Genomic DNA, 18,772 nt, shown 5'->3' with positions numbered 1-18,772 from the left:
CAGGAAATTTCTCCTTAGTTCTAAGTTGCTTCTTTCCTTGATCAGTTTCCACCCATTGCTTCTTGTTCTACCCTCAGGTGCTTTGGAGAACAGCCCAACTCCCTCTTCTTTGTGGCAACCCCTGAGATATTGGAACACTGCTATCATGTCTCCCCTAGTCCTTCTTTTCATTAAACTAGACATACTGAGTTCCTGCAACTGTTCTTCATATGTTTTAGCCTCCAGCTGGCTGAGGAATTCTATGAGTTGAAGTCCACAAGTCTTAAAGTTGCCAAGGTTGGAAACCCCTGACGTAGAATATAGAGGAAACTAGAGCGTCACCATATCTTTCTATCACATAACAATCATGAGTCAAACCAACACAGTAGAGGCTAGTGATCTTTAACAACCTAGAAGGGGAAATCATATTAACTGAACTGAACTGAACTGAACTGAAGAGAACAGAACAGAACAGAACAGAACTGTATTGGTTAGTCTGAACTAAAAGAAATCCATTGATGAATGTCAACAAGCAAACTCAGTGGTCAATTAGGGACTTGAAGCTGAGTCTCTCAATTTATCAGCTTAACATCTAGACTACTCTACCAAGACAAATTGAAACATTTGACTTGCGGGAAGAAAAGCAGCAGCTCAAAATGATCAATTTCTGCTACTGCCAGCATCCCAAGATGAACTCACCAAACAACATTTTCCCATTTGTAACAAGGCGGTGTTGCAGTAACAGAGATAATGGTTTGGAAAGAAAATCTTGAAGAACAACAGAAAAACAGCAAAGTGGAAGGATGAGAAAACCAAATAAAAAATAAAAAATTGGGAGGAAAGGACAGGGTTGGGGGTTGTAAAATAACACAGCTCTGTGTTAAAATTGCAGCCAATGTGAAATGAATGATGTATCCTCATCATCAAAGGAGTTTTCCTTTTCCATAAGCACATCTTTCAAAGCACTTTTACCTAGACTTTTAAACCAAGAATGATATTACTAACTAGAAGATTTTACTAACAATGAAAATGTGTGTGTGCGTAGGTTCTACCTGCTGGCCCATTATCAAATGATAAGCAATAGAATTTTCCTGGGCTCCAAGATAACCGCAAATGGGGACTGCAGCCAAAAAATTAAAAGATGCTTCTCCTGGGGAGGAAAGCTATGGCAAATCTATACAGCTTACTAAAAAGCGGAGACATCACCCTGCCAACAAAAGTGTGTATAGTCAAGGCTATGGTTTTCGCAGTTTCAATGTATGACTGTAAAAGTTGGACCATATGAAAGGCTGAGCATCAAAGAATTGAGGCCTTTGAACTCTGGTGCTGGAGAAGACTCTTGCGAGTCCCTTGGACTGCAAGGCAAACAAACAAGTCAATCCTAGAGGAGATCAACCCTGACTGCTGTTTAGAAGGCCAGATCCTGAAGATGAACTCAAATACTTTGGCCACCTAATGAGAAGGAAGGACTCACTGGAGAAGAGCCTAATGCTGGGAAAGATTGAGGGCAAAAGTAGCAGGGGACGACAAAGAACAAAGTGGCTGGATGGAGTCACTGATGCAGTAGGTGTGAGCTTAAATGGGCTCCAGAGGATGGTAGAGGACAGGAAGGCCTGGAGGAACATTGTCCATGGGGTCGCGGTGGGTCGGACATGACTTCACAACTAACAACAACAAGCAGTAGAAAATCTTCTACCCATTCATTGCAGACCCTCAAGCATAAGTATTTATACACTCACCAAAATTCAGGAAGTCTCCCTGGATATTCAGCTTTTGAGTGTCATGTTCTCCTGACACTACTGCTTTTATCTAGATCTCTGTTGGAATCTGGAGGAAACCTGGGGCAGAAGGATGAAGTATTTCACTTCCTTGTTGTGTAACTATGGGCAAGCTAAGCTGTGGGGCACTTAGAATGAAAGGTGAGATATGCAAGTTATCATGCTATCGGTGATCTTGACATAGAAAGTATCCAGCAATGCTTAAAACTTCACAAGCAGCAACCAACATCTTTATAATTCAAGCAATGCTCCTTTTAAGTTTGTTTCGGCTCTTACAGGAAACTTTAAGAAATCTGCAGATATGGTCCCTTTATTATCATGGATTCTTTATTGACTAGAGCAGGGGTCTGCAAACTTGGTTCTTTTAAGACTTGTGGACTTCAAAAACAAAGCTGGCTGAGGAACTCTGGGAGTTGAAGTCCACAAGTCTTAAAAGAGCCAAGTTTGCAGACCCCTGAATTAGAGAATTCCCACAAACGTAGATTTAACCAGAAAATATTGGCATTACAGACAATGATTGCTTTGGCAATCTCTTCGGCATTTAGAACTAGCCCTGCCTTAGGGCTGATTTTGCTGGGGGGCTAAAGAACAAAAAATAGCTGGGTAGAATGTAGCTACAGCAATATGTGAACAGTAGTAGGTAATGACATTTGGAGGTAATTAGCAGTTTGGGCAAATACTCAGAATCATAAGCAGGAAGACATAAGCAGGAAGACAACTTGTGTAGAATTCTGTAAAGGTTGAAGGAGATGATGTGAAAATCTCTGAATCTCACACAAGTGAAAGCAATGCCTGCACTATTATTAGACAGAAAATGGCTTGATGTGTATCTTACTCATTCATGAGGTGTGAGGTGACTGAATTATGTTGTGAGACGTGAGTTAGCCTAGAAAGATTTGCAATAGTCACGAACTGCCACGTAAAATAAAATTATGCCTGAGCAACTGATCACAGTCCTTAAATAGCACAATGCAACTTTGTCGCCTTATATTTTGATTAGAGAGAGAATATTGTTTTCACACCTTCAAATCTATATGTTTCACAAGGCATCTTTATAATTTATGTCCCCCTTTTTCCATAAATATGGTTGCATATTAACACTTGATTGCTAAAGCTTTACAACTTTCTGTTGATTAAAGAAACCAAATCTAGTTTGGATTGAATAAAGCAGTTTTTGGTTCAGATCAGAGGTGGGTTTCAGCAGGTTCTAACCAGTTCTGGAGAAGTAGCGGAAATTTTGAGTAGTTCGGAGAACCGGTAGTAAAAATTCAGACTGGCCCCGCCCCCATCTATTCTTTGCCTCCTGAGTCCCAGCTGATTGGGAGGAAATGGGGATTTTGCAGTAAGCTTCCCCTGGAATGGGGTGGAAATGGAGATTTTACGATATCCTTCCCATGTCATGCCCACAAAGCCACGGCCACCAAGCCACACCCATAGAACTGGTAGTAAAAAATTTTGATATGTACCACTGGTTCAGATCATCATGCTTCAAGTTCAGGATTTCAGATCATTCTGAAGAATCATTCACTGAAACCAGGAGTTCAAGCAATCTTTTCTAGTCCAAGCAAATCTGAGTTCTTTCATACAGGTCACATCCTCATAGATCTGATCTCTCATTAACAATTAACCTTCAGTTGACCCAGACTTTACTAAGCCTTATTGTTCTTTGCTCACTGAAAAGTGGACACACAGGTAGTCCCCAACTTACGATTGAGCACAAAATTTATGTTGCTAAGTGAGAAATTTCTTAAATTAGTTTTGCCCAACTTTATGACTTTTCTTGCCACATTTGTTAAGCGAATCACTGCAATTGTTAAATTAATAACCCGGTCAGTGGTGGGTTGCTATCGGTTCACACTGGATCAAGCGAACCGGTAGCGGAGGCGGGAGGCTCTGCCCACCTGCCCGGATGCTTCTGCACATGTGCAGAAGTGCCACACGCATACACGAGTGCTCGTGCACAAGCGAACAGGTAGCGATGGGATTTGGAACCTGCCCCTGAACCCAGTTGTTAAGTGAATCAGGGTTCCTCATTGACTTTGCTTGTCAGAATGTGGCAAAAGATGATCACATGACCCAGAACACTGCAACCGTCATAAATGTGAGTCAGTTGTCAAGCACCTGAATGTAAATCACATGACCACGGGGATGTTGCAAAGTCATAAGTCTGAAAAATGGTCATAAGTCACTTTTTTCAGTGCTGTGGTAACTTCAAATGGTCACTAAGTGAACTGTTGTAAGTCAAGGACTACCTGTAAATATTCTTTGCCAATGACATGTTGTTCTCATATTCATGGCAATTCAATAAAATCCTGGGGTTTTTTGGCATTATGCTTTGATTTTTGTTTTTGCTTGTTTTGTTTTATTAGTTACGCTCACTTAGGCTAATGAGGCAGACATTAATTACAGGATTAAGATTCAAAAATAAGAATATTTACTTTAGCTACCTGGCCCAATTCCTTTCTAAAGCTTCTGTATGCATTTCATGGTGTAATGTATAGCTTTTTCAAAAACAAACAAACAAACAAAAAACTGAGTGACCAGCCTATTGGCCATATGGCACTGTTCTTCTCATTTGTCACTGATAAATATATTGCAGTAATTCCTGCAGTCAAAATTTACAGTCAACCTCAAAAGCTTTCCAAAAACTCTGAATCAGAATTAAAAAGAAGTTGCTGTCCACATAAATGTACAAGAGAAGATCTGATTCTGACATCCATTGCCTTTCAAATAAAATTGGATTTCAACAATGTTTTAGATTTCATTTATTTAACCTTTCCAACTGCGCGTCTGTCTTTGCAAGTTTAAGTGATTCCTGTGACTCCTTAAAAATATATTTAGGCAAAAATACCAGGCAATAGAAGCAAAAGGGGACAGCTGTAGGGAAGCTATACAAGTCAAGATGGCGGTCATAGTTGCATGCTCAAAAGGATGCATGAAAAAAAAGAGGAGGTTGGTGCTTCAATTTCAGTCATGACCGCCATCTTGATATTTTTGGACCGCCTTCTCCTATGATGCCCCTGGGGGCCAAAATGTGTTTTCTGCTCTCTTCCATTCATTCCTTTTATTTGTTTCTCCTAAAACACTGGCATGATGCAGCTGATGCAACTGCTTCCACCCCACCCAATGTTGCCATCCCCTGTTCTTGAACAATAGAAATATTCCCAGAAACCTTGTATTATATATATGCTGCTGAGAATTTATTTACATTGTATTTCCATTGAGAAAAGGGAGGATGACAGGGTAATGGTAAATTGTCTATTCTAAGAGGAAATGTGGATGGGAAAGGAGAAGATCTGATCTTTCCTTCTGGATGATTCAGAGGCAGTAAAATCAACAGAGTGCCGATCAAATGTGCAGATGTTTTCGTAGCTGGTTCTGGTTGCATCCCAGTCGCTGCAATCCAGATGACTCTACAGCTGGTACTTACAAATGTAAGCATTTAGATTGCTACAAACGTTATCGTTCCACAATTTAAAATCTAAAAAGCCAAAGGTAAAGAGAGAAGTTACTTCTTAATTCCTTCAACAGTGGTCTAGAAAACATTGTCATTTGTTTCCATTGCATTCAAGATCTCTACTGGCCCCAGGAAAAAGAAAGTGAATGTTGACTTCCCATTGGAAATGGGGAGTGGGAGGGAGAAGGGAGGAGGGAGAGAGAACCGGTAGTAAAAAAATGCTAAAAAATTTTTTTAAAAAAGTTCCAACAATCGCGGTTCACTCACCTGATTGTCGGAACTTTTTTTTTTACATTTTTTTACTACTGGTTCGGACAAACCGGCCCAAACCGGTAGCATTTCACCACTGCCTTATAGAAAGCTAAATATTTCTCCCAAAGGCTATTACAGGAAATAAAAGAGAGAGAAGACATGTTCAGGTTGAATTATGGAGGGCTCCATTACACTGACTTGTGGGATTACTTCAAATTAAACAAGCAAAGCCTTGTTTTCCTGATGACCCTGGCTTGAAAACCTGGTACATCAAGAACCACCAGGTAAGAAGTGTTGGCTTACCTGAGTAATTTGTCAGCTCCCCACAGTGCTCCATCTGTCTATGGTTGTCTGGCTGTTGTGCCACCCAGGCTCTGTAATTGAAGGTGGATTCATCAGCCCATCTCCATCGCCTTTTCTGTTGAAGACCGACCAACATCACATGTTTAAAAAATAAGTAACATTTATGATGATAAGTTAAATATATTGGCTAGAAAGATAGAGTGGTGGGCAGCTCTTAAATACTTGAACAAGTTCAAGCAATCTCCTCAAATGGTTAAGTGACCATTTGTAGTGTACATGCATTAAAATAAAATAAAAACTAGAAAGGCAATCCATCATACCAAATTCATGACACTGAGTCTGGTGGAAATGGCTATGTGTAACATTCAGCTCTATGAAATCATGGACAGCAGAGATGCATTTGTTAAATATTTTGGGCGATTACAGCCACTCTTCTCCCACCATTCATATTTACCTTAAGAGTAGAAGTGGAAGGCCGCTTGCAATGAACTTTTGTTATTATACTGTCTGGAAGAAGTGGTCCCGCCTTTAAAAAAAATGGGGAGTAAAATAGCACTGCTATTTGGTCCTAATTTAGAAGTCTTATTGATATCACTGCAGTCAGTGCAGGATGTAGACTAGGTGAAGCCCTAAGCTAAAAAAAGCTTGGAGGGGCTCAGTGTTAAAAAAATTGCATGAGAAATGCATAGCTAAATATTATTTGCTATTAATCAACTTAAAGTGAAAAATGCAAATTGTTTTCAAATAAAGGCATATATTGATTATATATTTTTCCTTCAGCTACTTTGATCTCTCTCATAGATTATAATAGAATAACCTGGAAACAATACTTAAAGGATATAAAAAGGTAAAGGTGACTAAACGCCAAAGGCGCACGGAACGCTGTTACCTTCCCACCAAAGGTGGTCCCTATTTTTCTACGTGCATTTTTTACGTGCTTTCAAACTGCTAGGTTGGCAGAAGCTGGGACAAGTAACGGAAGCCCACCCCGTTATGCGGCACTAAGGATTCGAACTGCTTTTGATCGACAAGCTGAACATCTTAGCTACTTAGACACCGCGTCCCATAAAGGATATATAGACATATAGACATATAGATACACACACACATACATATGTGTGTCTGTGTATAATTTATGTGGGTGAGTGTATAACATTATACATATACACAGACGTGCACAAATACACAGTGCTGACAAAATAAGTACAGGCTCATTTTTATTTCTATAAGTAATAAAGAAATGATCTGCCAAATCAAAAAACTTCTATCAAGTACAACTTTAAGAAAATCATTCTCGACTTCTCACTAGCCTAAAAGTTGGGGGGGGGAAGATATGTATATAAAGGGGGAAATATAATAATAAAGAAGTGGCTTCCCCCTTCTTCAGTCATTTATCATGTTTTCTAACATGTCAATTTAAAATCTCTTCATCCATACCTCACTGTGAATCATTCAGTCTTAATGAGTTGGAATCTTTTTATCTTTGTATTTTTAAACGTCAGTAAACATTACTGTTTAAACAATGATTACACAAGATTTTAGAAGCTACAGTATATATAAAATACCACATAAATTTCCAAAAACCAACGAGAAAAATTCTAAAATTTTATGAGGCACTGTGTATTGTGAGGTCTCAGTTGTACTTCGTTTAATGTGTGCCTAAATCCTGCACAGACTGCAGTTATGAGCACCAACAAACAATCTCTGGTCATATATCAGCAAGTAGTTCACCAAAAATAACAAAATAATGTTCATAAAATTACTGAGTAAAGAATGCAATACGTAGACCTGGGATTAAAAAAAATGAAATGAAAAATGCCAGACTCACCCCAGAGATATCACGGAGCCCCATCCAGACGTGTTTAGTTGATCCCTGTTTGTCTTTGATGTAGGTAGACACCAGCGAGGACTCTTGAGGGCTGAGAATAGAGGCAAGATGACATCCTGGGCCATAGCTCTGGCACTCAAGCTAGGAATAGAGAGAGGACAAGAAGTTGCACTCCATGCTCATGGGTGGGATAGTTGCAAACTTTAACCCTTGTACATCTCCATTTGTGCAATTTTGGTTTCTGGACTATGAAGTAAATAGTTCTTACCTCAGCCGCATCCCAAGTTAGTCCCTGATCAAAATATCCGTAGCAGTTCCCCTGTTTCTGCAACCAGTCTCTGGGGCATGATGCAGCCTTGGCTGTAGGAGACAAAATGAGGAAAAAGAAATGATAGATAATTGGGATTAGACTGCAGATGTCCATGAATGGAATCTCTTCAGTTGGGAGTAGACATGATTGGAAGGGTTGAGGGCTATGGTTTAGCAAGAAGAGTAGGAGTTTCTCTGGTTTGAAGGATAGGATTTTAAGATGGAGCAAAATAATCCAGGGACACAAAATATTTCCACTTCCACTTCAGATACAGATTAACAGAGTTGGAAGGGACCTTGTAGGTCATCTAGTCCAACCCCCCGCCCAAGCAGACCCTACACCATTTCTGACAGATGGCAGTCAAGCCTCTTTTTGAAAGCTTCCAGTGATGAAGCTCCCACAAGACAAGCTTGTTCCATTGTTTGATTGCTCTCACTGTCAGAAAACTTCTCCTTATTCCAAGGTTGAATCTCTCCTTGATCAGTTTCCATCCATTATTCCTTGTCTGGCCTTTGGTTGCCTTGGAAAATAGTTTGACCCCCTCTTCTCTGTGGCAGCCCTTCAAATATTGGAACCCTGCTATCATGTCTCCCCTGGTCCTTCTCTTCACTAGACTAGCCATGCCCAGTTTCTGCAAGTGTTCTTCATAGGTTTTAGCCTCCAGTCCCCTAATCATCTTTGTGTGGTCTTACTAAGGCTTTATAGAGTGGAATTAATACCTCACTTGATCCTTACAATCTTGAAAGTGGTCCAAAATCTATTTTCCAGACCAATTTTAAAGACTTCAAGGGGGTTGGGAGAATATTAGCATCCAAAGGTTCCTCTAATTTTATATTCTGTGCCACATTGGAGTCATTGAGAAAGGTTTCAGTGTCTGAGGGAGAGAATTATTATTACTATTCCTGCCCTTCAGATGGAAAATTACATTTAAATGTGGAAATTGAGAAATTGTCTGAAGCGCTGTAGGGCAGGGGTCTCCAACTTTAGTAACTTTAAGGCTTGTGGACTTCAACTCCCAAAGTTGAACTCTGGGAACTCTGGGAGTTGAAGTCCACAAGCCTTAAAGTTACTAAGGTTGGAGATCTCTGATATAGGGTTTCCTGCCTAAGCAAGGAGATGGATTAGAAGACCTCCAAGGTCCCTTCCAACTCTGTTCTATTCTATTCTGTTCTGTTCTATTCTGTTCTGTTCTGTTGTGTTCTGTTCTGTTCTGTTCTGTTCTGTTCTGTTCTGTTCTAAATCACATTGCTGAAATGCTGCATATCCATTTTATTAGTGTGTTTCAGCAGTACAGTTTCAGAATGCTGGGGCAGCATGAAAATTCTGACCTGTATTTACTTTACTAAGTTGTTTAATTAGTTACGTTCACCATACCATGATTAAAATGGGGTGGGGGCTCACCTCCCAAAAAAGGATTAGTGATCAATATTCCAAGACAACAGAGGCCGATGTATATAGAGAGTCCCATCTTTTGGCTGCCCTTTAGGAGAAAAGAGAAGTAGATGTGATAGAAGAATTAATAGAGTAACATTATATTAGCTTACTAAGAAAGAAAGGAGATTTTGGAGTTCTGTAACTTAATGTTGATCCTAGTCTACCTGCAAACTTTTCTGTTGTGGTTCCTAGCATACAACTCATGAAAAGCTTTACTGCTATTTCAAAAACCCATCTTCTTATTGCAATGCCAGATCACTGTAAAGATATCAGAGGATATCTAATCAAGAACTTACCAAAAATGCCTTCAGCCTCTCACCTTCCAAAGTTTTTCAACAGGGGAGCTTGAGTTCGTGGATGGTTGGACTGGTGGATTCTCACTTTCAGAGCTACCATTAAATAGTCTCCAGATAGGCTTGGCCCAACATCAAAGTGGAGAACTTTCTTCAAGAATTTCCTGGTCCACCCTCTTCATTTTCCCATAACTGATAGGAAAGCAAGTGAAGCTGAGGTCAAAAGTTAATTGGCTACATTTTCCTTGGGTAAAGAAAGGAAATGGGAAGCAAACACCATCCTTCATTAAACACGATCATATTTATTTGATTTCTTTATTCTGTTGGTTTTAACTCTCATGATTTCTAGCATATGTTATATCAAATATTAACACAATTAAGGAAAAATCCATTGGATATACCCTGAAGGGGAAAAAAACCCCTATTCTTTCATTTTTGCTTTTTACAATTTTTATTAAAAACGTTATAAGGAATATAAAAGCTAACCCAAGCTAATAAGAGCAAAAGAAGCAAAGATAAAAGAAGTTAGAGAGAGAAGAAAGAGAAGACAAAGAGTGCAGAAAATCAAAACAAAAAAGAACAGAAAAAAAGAAGCTTCCAATTTATTCTGCAACATATTATATTATAAAACCTATAGGTGGGTTTTCCATTCAGAGAAGGTTGCATAGTCTTTGGGCAATCTCCAGTAAGAATACAGTTAGTCCTCACCTTATGACTATTCATTTATCAATAGTTTGATGGTGCTGAAAAAAGTGACTTATGAGTGGTCCTTGCACTAACAACCATAGCAGCATCCCCAGCATCATGTAAAGTTGGATGCTTGGCAGTTGGCATATATTTATGGCAATTGCAGTATCCCAGGATCATGTGGCTGCCTTTTGCAACCTTCCCAGGTGGCTTCCAACAAGCAAATCCACGTTATTTGGTTAACAACCACAGCAAACATGCCATAAAATTGGATGCCACTCACTTAATGACCACACTGCTTAGCAATGGAAGTTCCAGTCCCATGTGGTCATAGGCTGAGGACTATGCATAGTCCTCAAGTAAGGTTAAGTGGACACATAACCTTAACTCATAATTTGGTAACTTTGTGTATAAATGGGTAATCAGCATACAATATTTTATTTTGTTTATTTTTTATTTTAGAAAATTTATATTGCCGCCTATTTGCCCATGGCGACTCAAGACGACTTACACAAATATAAAAATATCATATAAAAATAATAAAAGAAAATAATAATAAAAAATAATAAATTAATAAAATAGCAGCCCTCCACCATTCTGATGACAACACATTTTCATACAAGCCATTTAATGGGCTCCATCCTGCTTTGGCTTCCCCAGGCCCACTGGGAGAACTATGTCTTCAGCACCTTCTGGAAGTTTTAGAGTGGGAGCCAATCTAATCTCTGGGGGAATGATGTTCCAGAGAGAGGGAGACACCATGGAGAAGGCCATTCTTCTGGGTCCTATCAGGTATATATCTCTAAGGGATGGGACCCCACAATATTCCTTGCCTTCCTCCTCTGCCATATAAAAGTGGTTAACTAAGATTTCCCAGGACCTCAAGTGGTTCACCAACTTATTCTGTTGACTTGGTGTCTTTTTTACTTCTCTTTTACTACTTTGAGTGCCAAATGATATGGCCTCAGTGCATTAACAAAATTGTCCAGCTTCCTTCAGTTTATTTACTACTGTTTCATGGTATTGTGCATATACTGTATGTACACATTTAGTCTACATTGCTGCCCATCTCATGACAGGTCAAACACAACAATATATATAAATGTAAGCATGAAATAACCATACGAATTGGATACAACCAAAGGGAACATTAGGACAGGAATGGTAGGCACGTTGGTGCTCTTATGCACGCCCCTTACAGACCTCTAAGGAATGGGATGAGGTCAATAGTAGATAGTCTTTGGTTAAAGCTTTGGAGATTTTGGGAAGAGACCACAGAGTCAGGTAGTGCATTCCAGGCATTAACAACTCTGTTATTGAAGTCATATTTTCTACAATCAAGATTGGAGCAGTTCACTTTAAGTTTAAATCTATTGTGTGCTTGTGTATTGTTGTGGTTGAAGCTGAAGTAGTCTTCAACAGGAAGGACATTGTAGCAGATGATTTTATGAGTTATATTCAGATCATGCCGTAGGCGGCGAAGGACAACTCTGCCTAGAAATGTGATATGCTGAAGAGGGGAAACACTAACAGACAGAGATGAAACTGGGCTTCATTTTCTCATTGCAGATTAGAAGAGATGGATCCAATGCTGTCCACGTGAAGAAAAAAGCTTTCATCTGCAAACATAAACTTTAGAAAGTGAAGAGGTTTTCGCTTCATGACTGAACCTAAACAATCTTCATCCTGGAGCGATGTCATCAGGAAGAGATCCATGCTGTTACATCCAGATGCCCTTTTCAAAATCATAAAATGTATTAATTACATGAGCAGTTTCTGTGCTCATCTGCTTCCTTTGAATTTGGTACCACGCAGTGCTAAATGTCTCACATGGTTGTTGCTTGAAGGTCATTATCAATAAACATGATTCCAGTCTGAATTTCCTGCATTTTCTTACATCCTGCATTTTCCTGCATCCTGAATTCTCTGAATACAATTCCTTTTCAATTACCAAAATAAAGATGTTTACATATATATCAGGGTAATCTATATATCTCATGCCATAATAGTATTATAGTCATGAATGGCAAAGAATTGTGTTTGCTAAAATGGATATTTTGAGCATCAAATGCTACCTACCTCTAAATTTCATTATAAAACCAACTTGTTGTGCAGGAAAAATGGCTAAGCTAACTTTTTTGATTAGAGAAAATAAAAGTCTATATTTATAGTTGATTGGAAACTCCTTATAGATTTTTTTTTGCATGAAAAAATTCATTTATTGCTTCTGGTTTTGATGATTAGAAAATAAAAAAGTGAGCTCTTTTTTGGCAATTATAAAGTCATAAATAAGGGCACATTATAAATATAATATTTGCTGGAGAAGAAATTGGGAGGTTCTTTTTTGTCCCAAAAGAATCTCTACTGACTTTAAGCTTCCTTTTTCATTTCCTTTTCCTTTTCCTTCTCTCTTCTCTTCTCTTCTCTTCTCTTCTCTTCTTTCTTCTTTTATCTTTGCTTCTTTTGTTCTTTCTTAGCTTTTGTTAGCTTTTATATTTCTTGTAAAACTTTTAATAAAATTTATTTTAAAAAAACAAAAATGGAAGCAAAGTGTGTTTTTCTCAGGACAAATCTGAGGTGTGTCTTCCTGAATTATGTTAATATTTGACATAACATAGGCGAGAAACCATGACAATTAAAATCAACAAAATGAAGAAAGCTAGTAAATATGATCATGATTAATAAGGCACGGTGTTTGCTTCCCACTAAGATGTGGAAAGAATGGGTTGGTTTTGATAACTCCTTTCTTTGCCTAAGGAAAAGACAGTCATTTATATTTCGATCTGAGCGTCACTTGTTTTCTCCTCAGCCATGGGAAAAAGACAAGGATAGACCAGGAAATCCTTGATTTGAAATTTGTCCATCTTAGTGTTGTATTAGACTCTCCTATCAGTAGAGTCCAACAGTCCAACCCATCACCGACTCAACCTCCCTTGTTGAAAAATGTCACAAAGTATGGGACTGAAGCAGTGGTGGGATTCAAATAATTTAACAACCTGTTCTCTGTCCTAATGATTTCTTCCAACAACCAGTTCACCAAATTCCTCAGGAAGTTAACAACCGGTCCTCCCGAAGTGGTGCGAACTGGCTAAATCCCATCACTGGGCTGAAGTCATTCTTGATAAGTGTTGGTTACCTATTCAGTGACATGGCATTGCTAAGGAGATAATTTTTTTGAAGAACTTTACATGAGTTCTATGCCAGAAACTGCAATAGAAAGTTTGCAAGTAGACTAGGATCAAGATTAAGTTATGGAATTCAAAATTTGATTTCTATCCCGGGAAGCTAATATGAATGCCACTCCATTCCCACCCCACTCCAGAGGAAGAATACTGTAAAATCTCAATTCCCACCCCATTCCAGGGGAAGGATACAGCAAAATCCCCATATCCTCCTGATCAGCTGGGACTCGGGAGGCAGAGAATAGATGTGGTGGGGCCAGTCAGAGTTGGTATTTACCAGTTCTCCAGACTACTCAAAATTTCCACTACCAGTTCTGCAGAACTGGTCAGAATCTGCTGAATACCATCTCTGAAGTAAACTCTTTAGACATTTCCTTGTGTCCTATACAGATCAGATAGGGGAAAAATGAATATATTTAAATAGTTGGTTTGTCAGGTTCCCCCATTTTAACCTAATTTTCCACATTAATGGTAGGAACTCAATTGCAGACTTCAGCAACAGAGTGGTCAATGCCTGGAATGCACTACCTGACTCTGTAGTTTCTTCCCCAAACCCCCAAAACTTTAACCTTAGACTGGCTACTGTTGACCTCACCCCATTCCTAAGAAGTCTATAAGGGGTGTGTATAAGAGCATCAGCATGCCTTCCATCCCTTTGTTCCCTTTAATTGTATTCATTTTATGTATTTATGCATTTTATGTACTACCCCCAGGACTTCGTCAACTTCCGGACCTCCGGACCTTCCGCCGCGAGCTTAAAACATACTTATTTATTTGCGCAGGACTGGATTAGATTTTAAATTTATGGGTTTTAAAGGGGTTTTATATTTATATTGTTTTAAATATTCGGCTTTTAGAATAAGTTTTTTAATTGTTTTTTACTTTGTATTTATGTGTTTTTATGTGCCTGTTAACCGCCCTGAGTCCTTCGGGAGATAGGGCGGTATACAAATATGATTAATAAATAAATTCAATTCTGCTTATACTTATATATATTATCTAATACGTACTCGATAGATAGATAGATAGATAGATAGATAGATAGATAGATAGATAGATAGATAGATAGATAGTAATAGTAATAGTAATAGCGATTCCTTCAGATGTTGCAACCTTCCCCAATGACTCCAGTATGCCACCGTGTTAGTCATTTGGAATTGGCCATTTGAGATTTTTCAAATGCTTTAAGGCAGAACATAGGACTAGGAGACCTTTGGACACTAAAATTCTCCCAGCTCCCTAGAATATATTGACATTGGTCTGGAAAATAGATTTTGGACCACTTTCAAAGTTGGAAAGGAGGAAGTGGAAGTATTTTGTGTCCCAGGGGCCTTTTGCTCCATCTTAAAATCCTATCTCCTAAACTGGAAAAAGTCCTTGCCTTCATGTGGCACCTTCCTCAATAGTAGTAACTGTGAGAGGGATCTCAGAGTCCTAGCTGACAACCATTTGTCCTAGTGGACAACCACTATGAGCCAGCAGTGTGCAATAGCTGCCAAAAAAGCCAGCACAGTTCTGAGCTGCATAAACAGAGGGATAGAATCAAGATCATGTGAAGTCTTAATACCACTTTATAATGGCTTGGTAAGGCTACACTTGGAATACTGCTTTCAGTTTTGATTGCCATGATGTAAAAAAGATGTTGAGACTCTAGAAAGAGTGCAGAGAAGAGCAACAAAGATGATCAGGGGACTGGAGGCTAAAACATATAAAGAATGGTTGCTGGAATTGGGTATGTCTAGTTTAATGAAAAGAAGGACTAGGGGTGACATGATAGCAGTCTTCCAATATCTCAGGGTCTGTCACAAAGAAGAGGGAGTCAAACTATTCTCCAAAGCACCTGAGGGCAGGACAAGAAGCAATAGGTGGAAACTAATCAAGGAGAGAAGCAACTTAGAACTAAGGAGAAATTTCCTGACAGTTAGAATCAGTGGAACAACTTGCCTCCAGAAGTTGTGAATGCTCCAACACTGGAAGTTTTTAAGAAGATGTTGGATAACCATTTGTCTGAAGTGGTACTGTTGTGTCTTGCCCGCCCTCAGAGCAGCCGGGGCCTTCTTACCTGCTCCCCAACACTGAGGAATGTATGCCTTCCGGCCCAAGTCCTGGCTCCATGCCCCCACAAACTGCAGAAGAAGGAGCATCTCCCTGCCCCAGCCCTGACTCCATGCCCAGGCAAACGGAGCAGCTAGACCCCTCCCCCTCCTCCACAGCAGGTGAGCCTGAGGAGGGTTTACTCCCAAGAACAGCTGATTGGAGTGACCCTCGCATCAGAAGATTGGAGAGGCGGAGGCAACAGAGGGAAGGGAGGGGCAGGCCTTAATGAGTGCTGAGTCATGGAGCCACACCCCATGGCCTATATAAAGGAGCTACTTTCTGGCAGTCTCTGAGTCAGGCAAAAGTCAAACTTATCTTGCTGAAGTCACTTACTGGTCTCCTGCCTGCTCTGAGGACTTTGCTAGGACTTTGGGCAGAGCTGCAGAGGCAAGCCTGATTCGGATTTCCCGGACCCAGCCGTCAGCGGAGGAGTGGGACACGACAGGTACAGGGTTTCCTGCCTAAGTAGAGAATTGGACTAGAAGACCCCAAGGTCCAACTCTGTTATTCTATTCTATTCTATTCTATTCTATTCTATTCTATTCTATTCAGTCCATGGTCTTCATCAATTCAGCAGATGGTGTCCTTCCACCCCTGAAAGGGGGAGAGCTGAGCCACATCTCTCATATCTGCTCCCAATTGAAGAGATTTCATTCAGGAATATCTGGAAACTCCTCCATTTGCCTTCCATTTTTCTCTCTTTTGTCTCCTTGCAAACAAGTCTGCATCATTCCCCAGAGACTGGTTGAAGAAACCAGGGAACTCTATGAATGTTTTGATTGTAAACTAAGTTAGCATGATACTCAGGGAAGAACCATTTTTACCAGTCCAGGTTCTCAAGTTTCCTTGAGAAACCAAAATTGCACAAATGGGAGATTTTGCAAGGTTTAAAGCCTGTGACCATCCCACTAGTGAGTTTGGAGTGTCATCTTCTTGTCTTGTCTCTGTTTCCAGATTGACTGCCAGAGCTATGGCCCTGGGTATCATCTCATCTCTATCCTCAACCCTCAAGAGTCTATGCTGGCATCTGTATACATCAAACAGGGGTCACTTAGTCATATCATGGATTGGACTCGATCAGGGGTGAAATGCTCCTGGTTTGGACCGGATCTCCCGATCCGGTAGTGATGGCAGCGGGTGGCAGTAGCAAAAATCCCTGCCCCTCCCCATGCCCAGCTGAGCCATGCGATCATCACAGGTTTTTTTTTTTACCTTTAAAAGCATTTTTTCTTCGGCCAAAAAAATGCTTTTAAAAGTTTTAAAAAATGCCTCTAATGATTGCGCAACTTAGCTGGGATCGTCAGAAGCTTTTAAAAGCATTTTTTCTACAATATCTTCTGCTGAAGAGGTTGTAAAAAAATGCTTTTAAAAGGCTCCTCTGACAATCTCAGCTGAGTTGCCTGATCGTCAGAGGCTTTTTTTTCTTTTAAAAGCAAAAAAAAATGCTTTTAAAAGAAAAGCCTCTGACGATCAGGCAACTCAGTTGGGATCATCAGAGGAGCCTTTTAAAAGCATTTTTTACAACCTCTTCAGCTGAAGAGGTTGTAGAAAAAATGCTTTTAAAAGTAAAAAAATAAGTTGGCCACACCCACCCAGTCACATTACCCACCCTCCACCAAACCACGCCCACAGAACCAGTAGTAACAAATTTTACATTTCACCACTGGATTCCATGATGTCTCTGGGTTAAGTCTGACTTTTTTTAAAATTCAATCTTTAAAAAAAATAACCATGGTCTACATTGCATTCTTCACACAGTAGTTGTTGTGACTCCAGCCCGCGAGCCTGTTCCCATGGAGGAGAGTGACTCACAAAGTGAGGGAGAGGAGCCAGCAAGGCCTCCCTCGCCAGGACCTTCCTCGCTGGCACCGCTCCAAGTTCCAGCTGCAGGCCAGTAGTAGGAGCTGACAAGGCCTCCCTCTCCTGCACACTCCTCCTCCTCCCTGGCACCGCCTCAAGTCCCAGCTGCTGCTGATCAATCCTGGATTGATCCGAGGCAGCGACGTAAAGATAAGCGTGCGCAGCAGAGGAAAAGGTGTGGCAGGCTCAGAGATTGCTGAGTCACTGAGCCATACCCCACAGGGTATAAAAGTGGGTGGAGCTGCCATGTGGCCCTTGTGACGGACAAAAAAGCTACCAAGGGTACACTGCAGCTTGATTGTTGGAGGGTTAAAGGACTTTGTCAGTGAGTTTTGGCAACAGATCTTGGACACGAGATAATGGACTCAGAACTTGGCAGGCCTCTGCACAGTCACTGCCAAGTATTTCCTCAACTGAAGAAAATCAGATCTGTAGCAAATAAAAAGACTGGGAGACACACGTCTGTGTTTGCTCTGTGAAGTGGGGAGGGGAACATAACAGTAGTTTTACACACACTCTTCTGTTATTTTTAATGATCCACTTACTGAGGGTAATATATTACTAGGAACCTGAGATTGTTCGTTGATGCTTGTGACTACAGTCTAGGCTGAATTTAGGCATAAGCTAAAGAAGTTGTTAAGAAAACTTTAAGAAAACTAAGATCATGGCATCTGGCCTTCTCAATTCCCAGCAGATAGAAGAAATGGGGAAGAAATGGAGGTAGTGACAGATTTTGTTTTCCTGGGCTCCAAGATCATTGCAGATGGGGACTGCAGCCAAGAAATTAAAAGACGCTTGCTCCTGCAGAGGAAAGCTATGGCAAATCTAGACAGCCTACTAAAAAGCAGAGATATCACCCTGCCAACACAATTGTGTATAGTCAAGGCTATGGTTTTCCCAGTTGCAATGAATGGCTGTGAAAGTGGACCATAAGAAAGGCTGAGCACCAAAGAATTGAGGCCTTTGAACTATGGTGCTGGAGAAGACTCCTGCGAGTCCTTGGACTGCAAGGCGAACAAACAAGTCAGTCCTAGAGGAGATCAACCCTGACTGCTCTTTAGAAGGCCAGATCCTGCAGATGAAACTGAAATACTTTGGCCATTTAATGAGAAGAAAGAACTCACTGGAGAAGAGTCTGATGCTGGGAAAGATTGAGAGCAAAGAAGGGGACGACAGAGAATGAGGTGGCTGAATGGAATCACTGAAGCAGTAGGCGTGAGCCTAAATGGACTCCAGGGGATGGTAGAGGACAGGAAGGCCTGGAGGAACATTGTCCATGGGGTCACGATGGGTCGGACATGACTTCGCAACT

General features: G+C 40.3%; 1 protein-coding gene across 2 annotated transcripts; it reads right to left on the bottom strand.

The window, feature by feature from the left end:
- Positions 1–4,560: 4,560 nt before the first annotated feature.
- Positions 4,561–9,760, bottom strand: LOC131197740 (C-type lectin BpLec-like). Of its 2 annotated transcripts, XM_058182180.1 has the most exons (7): positions 9,638–9,760; positions 9,309–9,387; positions 7,866–7,957; positions 7,598–7,738; positions 6,224–6,295; positions 5,770–5,884; positions 4,561–5,238 (listed from the first exon to the last, which is right to left on the bottom strand). In XM_058182180.1, exons 2-7 carry the CDS (start codon positions 9,373–9,375, stop codon positions 5,171–5,173), a joined length of 555 nt encoding a protein of 184 aa, XP_058038163.1. In that variant the 5' UTR covers positions 9,376–9,387; positions 9,638–9,760; the 3' UTR covers positions 4,561–5,170. The 2 variants fall into 2 exon arrangements, with proteins under 2 accessions (XP_058038163.1, XP_058038164.1); XM_058182181.1 differs by lacking the exon at positions 6,224–6,295 and having other exon boundaries at positions 4,569–5,238.
- Between the last annotated feature and the right edge of the window lie 9,012 nt (positions 9,761–18,772).

This window comes from Ahaetulla prasina, chromosome 4, assembly GCF_028640845.1.
Source record: "Ahaetulla prasina isolate Xishuangbanna chromosome 4, ASM2864084v1, whole genome shotgun sequence".
In the NCBI taxonomy this organism is placed as follows: domain Eukaryota; kingdom Metazoa; phylum Chordata; class Lepidosauria; order Squamata; family Colubridae; genus Ahaetulla; species Ahaetulla prasina.
The sequence above is the reverse complement of the archived record's forward strand: the minus strand, read 5'-3'. Positions and strand labels throughout refer to the sequence as shown.